General features: G+C 33.6%; 1 protein-coding gene across 2 annotated transcripts in view; it reads left to right on the top strand.

The window, feature by feature from the left end:
• The first annotated feature begins 256 nt into the window (after nucleotides 1-256).
• The window catches only part of GCC2 (GRIP and coiled-coil domain containing 2), a 60,287-nt gene continuing 50,920 nt past the window's right edge, over nucleotides 257-9,623 (top strand). Inside the window, exons 1-6 of one of the 2 annotated variants that reach the window (XM_031958775.1) lie at nucleotides 257-404; nucleotides 884-940; nucleotides 2,325-2,409; nucleotides 3,364-3,431; nucleotides 4,785-4,889; nucleotides 6,744-9,203. In XM_031958775.1, coding sequence (XP_031814635.1) covers nucleotides 399-404; nucleotides 884-940; nucleotides 2,325-2,409; nucleotides 3,364-3,431; nucleotides 4,785-4,889; nucleotides 6,744-9,203 — 2,781 coding nt within the window. In that variant the 5' untranslated portion in view covers nucleotides 257-398. The remainder of the gene's footprint in view (nucleotides 405-883; nucleotides 941-2,324; nucleotides 2,410-3,363; nucleotides 3,432-4,784; nucleotides 4,890-6,743; nucleotides 9,204-9,623) is intronic. The other variant, XM_031958776.1, reaches the window with a different exon arrangement.

The following is a 9,623-nucleotide window of genomic DNA, read 5'->3' as shown; positions in this document are numbered from 1 at the left end:
TTCCCTGAGCAAACAGGAGGAAGGCAGGAAGAGCCCCACTACAGCTTAGCACCTCCTCCCGGATCTGAAAGGCGGAAGAAGGAAGCGCCGGCTCAACCAACCGACAAAGCCCAAGAAGCGGGAGGGCGGAGCAAGAAGGGAGAAGCAGAGAGGCGGGGCCGCGGTTACCGCGGTAACACCGGGGGAGGGGAGGGGCTGCGGGGAAACGTCACCCTTGACTCGCGGGTGGATTCCCCACGTCATCCGCGGCTCTGTCTCGGCAGCTGCTGAAGCCGGAAGTGAAGCCACTGCGGTAGTGGTGGTGGGGGTGGCAGCGGCGGCGGCAGCAGCTACCGGCTAGTCGCGGCCAAGGGGGGTGTGCGCTCGTGTGTTTGTGTCTGTGTGATGCCGGCGTGGACATGGAGGTAAATCTATTTCCGGGCTGTGGTAGTGGGGGAAAATGGTGGTGCCTGCGACGTAAACGTCCCTCTTTTCTCCCGCCTTCCCCTAGCGTTCCCAGTGTCGACGGCCTCCTCCGCTGAGTCCCGAACCCCTCGGTGGGTGCCTCCGCCCCGCCCCCATCCCCCCTCTGGCCGCGGGTCCTTCCTGCCCCGTACCAGGAAGTCCCCCGGGAGTGACAACCTCTGCCCAAAGCATCTCCCCCGGTATCGAACCTTCCCCTTTCCCGCCTATATCCCCAAGCCTTTACCGTTGTCTTTAAAGGAGTACAAGGTGTCCCCAAATTCTTGGTGCAACTTTAAATCATTAACGCTTAAGACTGGTTCCGGGAGATCGTTTTTTTTTTTTTTTTTGTTTTTTGTTTTTTTTTTAACTTTATCCTTCTATCCCCTTTAAAAGAATTCAATTCTGACAACTCACAGGTTTGAGTTTGTCTCTCTTGCAGGATTCCGGGCAAGATGTGGTGGCCTCACCAGCCACACCTGGGGCTGGCAAATCTAAGGTAAAAACAAATAAATAAATCCTCACTGTTGTAGAGTACTTGGGAAATTCTGTGAAGCGTTCCACACTAGAACTTCTTAGAATCTGTAGCTTCCTTTACAGCTTAACTGGAATCTTGCTGAAACCCTTAGCTGCCTCTAAGGCCCTCACTACTCAAATAACTTTGCATTTATTTCCCATATATTTATTTTTCTACTTTCTGTTTTCCCTTCAGTCAATTCCTTGAGAAGCTTGGGTTTTTGATCACATTTCCACACTATAACTCAGTGTTTGGAATATAATAAATGCTTGTTGGATATCTGAAATTTTAATTGAGAACTGAAAGAGACCTTAGAGAGCACAGGAAGAAAATCCTTAGGAACATCTTTACTATCTAGTTTTTAAGATACATTTGACATATACTTTTTATTGTCTAATTGGCAGAGATTTTATTATTTATGTTGATGTTATAACTACTGAAAGAACCTGCATGACCAAACATTAAGCACTCCAGTAAGATAAGTAAAAATCAAAAGACTTGGGATAGTTTTCCTAAGTTGTGGTATGATCTTTTGTTATAACTTGTATCTCAGATGTCTGTTTCTTTTTCTATAAATTAGGGTTTGGGGTCACATGACCTCTAAAGTGTGGAATCCCCATTAATTTACAACTTGAAAACAGGGAGAAAATCCTTAGGAACATCTTTACTATCTAGTTTTTAAGATACATTTGACATATACTTTTTATTGTCTAATTGGCAGAGATTTTATTATTTATGTTGATGTTATAACTACTAAAAGAACCTGCATGACCAAACATTAAGCACTCCAGTAAGATAAGTAAAAATCAAAAGACTTGGGATAGTTTTCCTAAGTTGTGGTATGATCCTTAGTTATGAATTGTATCTCAGATGTTTGTTTCTTTTTCTGTAAATTAGGGTTTGGGGTCACATGACCTCTAAGGTGTGTGTGGGGTCGGTCTCTCTCTCTCTATATATATATATATTAATTTCTATACAGTAATTTCAGTAATTTCTCCACAAAAGTCTTTATGAAAACATCAAGTTGTTGATAGTCGTCCTAACTTGTCTCTTCTTTTCTTTGAATTTTCTTGGAGTTCTTGAATTTTCAGGTGATCAGACTTCATAGTTTCTTAAGCCCATACTTGAGAATGATCTTAAAAAAAAAAAAAAAAAAAAAAGCTTCAAGATTCTTTTTATAATTGTTTAAAAAGTAACCATGGAGCTAAGACTAGTGTTTGTTCAATTAACTTAAAAATTTTAAGAAAAGCAAAAGATTTAAACATCAATGTAGAACTGCTTTTAGCAAAAGATTAAAGTATTTTTTTCTTTGTGGTATAACAAAAATATAACCATTTTAACAGAATCTGTATACATTTCATTTCAGTTGGAAACATTACCCAAGGAAGATCTCATTAAGTTTGCCAAGAAGCAGATGATGTTGATGCAAAAAGTTAAATCAAGATGCACAGGTAATTGAATTGATAAAATGTTCATTTTTTTAACTAACCAAATCTTCATCTTCTTTTTTTAAAAAGTATATAATTGCTAATATTACACCTTCGTGGCTCTGGTCCTTGATGATAACATGCAAAACATATAATTCTTCCTAGACTGTCTTATGGAATTTAATGCCATTTACGTTTCCACCCACTCTAGACTTTGATGTTTTCATTATCTCAACACACTAAAGGCAACTAGCTGACAAAGGTCTGATTGAGCTGAAAAAATATTAGAAGGATAGAACAAAGCTTGTTTGCGGTGAATGGATATGAAGATGAAGGATGGAAAAAAAGAAGCAATGAAATAATTTAAAATTTTTAGGACTATTTTAGAGACTATCAAAAAAATTAGAGAATGAGGATCTAATGAGATAATATTAAAGCATTTAGTATCTGGCACATAGTTATAACTATATAAATATTACTACTTATCATTATCATTCACTGACAGCGCCTGAGTGCCGTTTTCAGTTTCTCTTTTCCTCTTAAAAAAGGGAAATCTTTCTTTAATGTAAATACTTGTATGTGTTACCTATTTCCTGAATTTTTAATGATTTTAAAATGTCACTTTAAGACTTAATTTCTTAATAGAAAAATTGTCAGTTTGTGTTTCAGTAATATGTGGATCAAGTTAAAAAGGAAAATATTTTAGTTGGAAAGAAAGCATATATGTAGCCATGTTTAGGTCTGTATATTACTTGTTAGATGCTGATCTTAGAGCACCAAGTAGGTTTTATGTTGTTGTTATTATAAGTGTTGAGAAGGGAGGGAGGATTGAAAGTGTTGCTTTGCCACTTTTAATTTAACTACTTTGTGTTTTACAAAATACTCTAATAGAATCTCTATGCAATTTTTTTTTTTTTTTTGCTAATTTCTGAATTATTTTGTTCAAAATGTAATGGCAAATTTTTAAACTTTTTTTAGAATTAGAGAAGGAGATTGAAGAATTTAGATCAAAACCTGTTGCTGGGGGAGCTAATGATGTAATTCAGGTAATAGAATATTTCTGAATAGTGCTGGTGGGATTGTTTTTATACATATTTACTTTCATGGGAAATAAGTCATGTCTAAGGGGACATAGGTTAGCAGCTTAGTTTATTGGGGGGGAACCACTTAAATCAGGAGTCGAGTTCTAGTCCTGGTTCTTCTCTGATACAGGAAAAGTCACTTAGACTTTTAATGCCTCAATTTCTTCATTGTAAAATAAGAAGAGAGGACTCTAAGATCAGGAATTATTCATGTCTTTTGAGTCTTGAACCCCTTTGGTTGTCTGTTAAAATCAGTGGATCCCTTCTTGGAATAATGTTTGTAAAGGCATAAATATATAGAATTATAAAGGAAAGCAAAAATTAAGAAAAGAAATGTGTAAATTTTTTTTTCTATCCAAATTCACAGACTCCTTGAAATCTATCCTCAGACCCTACTTTAAGAATCCTTGGGCTCAGTTGGTTTTTAAAATAATTTGTAGCTCTAAAAATTGTTTTCTGTTTGTGTGATTCTTTGACTTTTTCCTTACCACTTAACTTTGGGTGTAATCCTGCTTCTCTACTTATTTCTATGTAGATTTCCTTTGAGACCTAAACCACTTTTATATACACTTCAGCTTAAAAGTTGTGTGCTTTTAGCTAACAGGCCCATTTAATTGACCTTGCTTCTTCATTTGAATGTTGTTTTATATCTTCATTTTTTTTTTAAGTATCACTCCTATCCACTGACTTTCCTTCCCACCTTCTACTCTACCTAAGTAAATAAAATCAAACAAAGTACATAGCACACGACCAGTTCTTAAAACATAGGCTTCATTCTATACCTATAGTCTACCACATCTCTACTGAGGAAAAAGAGTTATTATTTGTGTTTAGTCTTCTAAAATAATGATTCATCATGTCATTTATCAGAGTTCCAAAGTTTATCAGCATTGCTTTCCTTTGCATCATTGTGATCATCTTTTAAATTGTTTTTGGATGTCTTTACATCACAACCTAACAAAACCAAATCCAAATATTCTTTTCTCCTTCCCCTCAACCCTTCCTTTTCTCAAACCAGTTCCTTTTTTCTACTTTCTTAGTTCTCTCAAAGCTATCATCATTCCTCTACTTTGTTAGCCTTTGTGAGATTAAATTAAATTCAGAATAATTCTTTTGAAAAATTAGCTGTTCTTCCACTATTGGAATATCCTCAGAATTTTAGTATACTATTTTTAAATAGCAGATCATAAAGAGTTTCTAAAATTAAATGTCTGGTCATCCATTTCCCTGATATAAAGCAGAAAATGTTTTATATTGATGTTCTGTGGCTGCTTTTTGATTAATACTTTACTAATACATTGTCTTGTTAAAAAATAGGCTCTCACAGAACGCCTGGATGCTATTCTTCTGGAAAAAGCAGAGGTTGAACAACACTGTTTAGCTTTGAAGAAAGAAAATGTTAAAATGAAGCAAGAAGCAGAAGTATGGAAACAACTTTTTCTCATGAATGTTTTTTAATATATTCTCAATTAGTATCTTTAGTTTTATTATTGCATTGTTTAATCATGGTGACAGTATTGAGACAAATCATTTTGGAGGAAAAATTCTAATGTTTTTAACATAACAAAGTAAGTGATAATTACAGTGCTGTTTAACGTATAAAGCAGGATCTAGTCCTGATAAAGCAGGATCTAGTCATGATGGCATGAGTCTTAGGTTGATGGATATACATTGGATTCTCCAGTATGAGTCAAAAATATAGAGATATGTTAAGAAAGGGTTGAGGATTGAGGAAGGATAGAAGAAAGACTGGTTTAGCTGTCTCTTGTACCCTCTAGCTTAGCCCACCAATCTTTACCAATCAAAGTAATTTTACTTTCTATGCTAATCTGAATGATTTCAAGGCCTTGGAGAGAATTCCCTTTCCCCACAAATTTACTGCCATGGTTCACCTAGTTGATTAAACAAACAAGTAGCCAAAATAGCTAATACTATTGTAAAGGAGTTTTAACCAAAGTTTTTATTGTTCGAGAGGGTTAGAAAGCTAGGCATTGAGAAGCTAAAGGGGGCAGAAAGTCAGAGGAAAGGAAAGAAATACCACTGAGGGAAAAAAACACAAAAAAGATCTGCTAAAGTCACTATCAAAAGTTTTCTTCCCAGGTTAGCCAGAGGCACTTTTTACTTTCAGCTATAATCAGATAGTAACAATTGAACAGTGGTAAAAATTACTTATACTCATAATTTATAATATAGTCTAAATACCCAAAGTGAAGGTGTAGGTGCACAATGACAATGAGACATTAAGTAATATTTATTATATAAAGACATGGAATAACATTACTAAAAATTTTTTTAACTAAGTACAGTTAATAAGAGCATAGATTTTTTTGAGCTTGAAGTACCTTCTTCAAATTTGTCCCTTAGTGAGGGGTTTTTTTCATGATTTTCCTTATATAAGCTTCCTTTTGTTTTTTTATATAAGCTTCCTTTTGTTTTTTAACCATTATCAGAGTTGTGATATATCTTAAGATCCTAAATGTCCTTGTTTTAAAAAGTACGTGTCATCCATTTCTGTCATAATTGTGGCTATAAAATTCCTTTTTTCTTTTAAACAGAGTCTGATTATTTTGTCTTATTTGATTAACAAAGTTTATTTTTAAAAATTAAAAATAAATTGTACATTTTTTATTTATTTATTTATTTATTTATTTTTAATAGCCTTTTATTTACAGGATATATACATGGGTAACTTTACAGCATTAACAATTGCCAAACCTCTTGTTCCAATTTTTCACCTCTTACTCCCCCACCCCCTTCCCTAGATGGCAGGATGACCAGTAGATGTTAAATATATTAAAATATAAATTAGATACACAATAAGTATACATGACCAAAACGTTATTTTGCTGTACAAAAAGAATCAGACTCTGAAATATTGTACAAATTGTACATTTTTTAAAAGAAAAGTCAGATTCAGAGACTGCTATTTGTTCAAGCATTGACTATTATTTATAGTATCTTTTTCAATAATGTTCATTAAAAAATGTTAACTGTGGTCATATTGTTTAAAATAACTTTATCTGGCTTTTTCATTCAGGCTGACTGAGTTTTAAAAAAAGGTAAAAAGCTTTTTTTTTTTGTATTTTTTTGCTCCTTGTTCCTATTGTGATGGAGCAGGAATTAGGCTAAATTCTTGAGCCTGCCTTAGGTAATTATTCTCTACCATCTCTATTTGGTTCCTTTTTTATCTGCTTAGACAACAACTAAAAAGATGCAAAAAAGGTTAATTTTATCTTTTCAAATGATTAATATATGCTTTTTTTTTTTTTAAACTAGCATTCTGTAACTAAGATGGAAGACCTGCAGAAGAAGTTTGAACACTCAAGTAAAAGTTACTTGAAGGAAATTGAAAGTTGGAAAACTGAATTTACTCAAGCACAATCAAAGTACAATGAAGATAGAGCTGCCTTACAAAAAGAATTGGAGGAAGCAGTGAAAAAACAAGAAGGACTTTCAGAACAGCTTAAATTTAATAGTGAGTCCCAAGATGATGTCCAAAAACTACAAGAAGAGATTCAAAGAATTAAGCCAGCTTATGAAGAACAAATTTTACATTTGAAAAAGCAGTTGGAAACTATTGCTGAGGAAAAGAACCAAGAAATTAATGATCTCCAAAACATTATCAAGGCTAATTCTGAGCATTGCCAAAGTGAAATAAGTAGCTTACAGGAGGAGCTTTTGCAATTGAAGACTACACACAAAGAAGAAATGGCAACACTGATGCATCAACTTGAATCTTCTGATAAAGAGCATGAAGAAGAAAGAAACAAATTGATACAACTAATGGAAAATATGGCAGATGAAAAAAACATTCAGGAGAAGTCCAACCATGAATTTGAAAACCTTAAAGAGACATTGAATCCAGTTAAAGAAAGTCAGGTATGTGATAAGGAGATCCAAGAAGATACAGCTGTAAAACAAATAGTTAATGAAAAAGTCAAACACTTAGAGGATTCCTTGAAAGAACTGGAGTCACAGCATAGTATGTTAAAAGATGAAGTTACCTATATGAATAATCTTAAGTTAAAACTAGAGATGGATGCTCAGCATATAAAAGATGAGTTTTTTCATGAACGAGAAGATTTAGAATTTAAAGTTAATGAACTGCTACTTGTTAAAGAAGATCACTGTTGTATAATTGAAAAATTAAAATCTGAGCTAGAAGTTTCAAGAAATCAGTTTAGTAATACTGTGAAACAACATAACATGGAAGTACAGAGTCTTAAGGAGGAATACCAAAAAGAAATATCAGAACTAAAACAAAATTTATTATCAGACTCAGAAAAAGAAAATTTAACCATAATGTTTGAAATGCAGGATCTTAGGGAACAGTATGAAAACATACAGCAAGAAAAGGAAGAAGCAATTTCAAATTATGAGAGTTTGCGAGAAACCATGGAAATTTTACAGAGAGAATTGGGTGAGTCAGCTGGAAAAATCAGTCAAGAATTTGAATCCATGAAACAACAGCAAGCTTCTGATGTTCAAGAATTGCAGCAAAAACTCAGAGCAGCTTTTAATGAAAAAGATAGGCTCATTGAAACTGTGAATCGGCTAAAAGAAGAAAAGGAAGTATTGTTATCTAAGCAAAATGAGACCCAGGAATATGAAAATGTAATCAAGAACTTTGAAGAGAAAAATGAAGAAACATTGATTAGTCTTAATCAAAAAGATATCATGATAGAAGAGCTACAAGCAAAAATATGTATTTTTAGTGATGAAAAAGATCATTTCCTAAGTAAAATACGAAATGCTCAAGAGGAGTTGGACAGTTTCTATGAAAAATGTAAAAGGAAAGAGGAAGAGACTGTAGAACTTCAGGAAAAAGTAGATCAAATTACTCAGTACAATGGTGAACTTGAACAAAAGTTGAAAGCATTAACAGAAGCATGGGAAGAGACCTTGAAAGAAAAAAACCATAACGACCAAAATGTGGAAAAACTTGAGGTTCAAATTAAAGTTCTCTCTGAAGAACAAGAAATGTTGTCATCTCAAATAAAGTCCCTTCAGGAAGAAAATGAAAGACTCAGTAAGGAAAAGGACCAAATGAGAAAAGATTTGGACACTTTCATATCTGAAAAAAGAGGAGACTTCAGCTTTAAAGAGCAAGCTGTAGAATTGCAAAATAAACTACAGTTGGTAAATGAAGAAAAAGATAATTTAAATAAATTATTTGTAAAGGAACAATCACAAAACTCAATTGTTAGGATTCAGCTGTGTGATTTTCTGAAAGAGATGGAATCCGGAGTTTCAGAAATAAATGAGGAAGATGATACCCTGATTATCCTACAAGCTGTAAGTGATTCTTTAGGAAAAATGAAAGAGGAAAAACAGGAGTTGGTTTTTCAGAATAATGAAAAAGTGCTACAATTGCAGAAAGAAAATGAGCTTATTAAAGAAGAGAATTTGGCTCATTGTGAAGAACTTAGAACTTTACTTGAAGATTATAAAAAAGAAAAAATTCTTCTAAAAGAAGAATTGGAAGGATGTCTGTCAGAAAAAGCAACGTTACAACTTGACCTTCATGAAATGAATAATGTAAATGAAAAGACTAGGCTTGAAAACCTAGATCTTTTAGCTCAAATAAGAGAACTTTCTGAGAACCTTTCATGTAGCAAAATTGAAGGTCAGGATAAAGGAGAATCTTCTGTAGAAGAACAAGAAAATATAAGACTGTTGCTAGAGCAAAGAGAGGCTGAACTACATGATGTGAAAGCAGAATTGACCTCTTTAAAGGTTGCAAGTTATTTTATTTCATTAATATTTATGTTGTATGACAATTTAGTTGTGTATTATAGTGCATGCTCATTCAAAATATTAGCTTTTAATCATAAAACCTTCAGAACAAACAGAATAGTTAAATTCAAAAGAGAATTTGACAGTTTACAGTATTTCTAAATGGTAAGCTTTCTCAAAATTGTTGAAGATTTTTCATAATGCTCAACCTAATCCAATAATACTAGACATTTTTTTTAGATTCTAATTATCTTGATCTTGCATATGAAAAGGAATACTAGGATTAAATGACATGTTCATTGTTATATAGCAGATCACTTAAGATCCATAAAATTTTGCCTACAAACTTGTTTCTTGATAAAGAATAGTTTGAAAACCAAAATAGTATTGTGTGGATACTTCCCTTTAATTTAAATGTGA

The sequence above is a fragment of the Sarcophilus harrisii genome, chromosome 3 (assembly GCF_902635505.1).
Source record: "Sarcophilus harrisii chromosome 3, mSarHar1.11, whole genome shotgun sequence".
Classification (NCBI taxonomy): Eukaryota; Metazoa; Chordata; class Mammalia; order Dasyuromorphia; family Dasyuridae; genus Sarcophilus; species Sarcophilus harrisii.
Note: the sequence above shows the minus strand (reverse complement) of the source record. Positions and strands in the feature narration are given on the sequence as shown.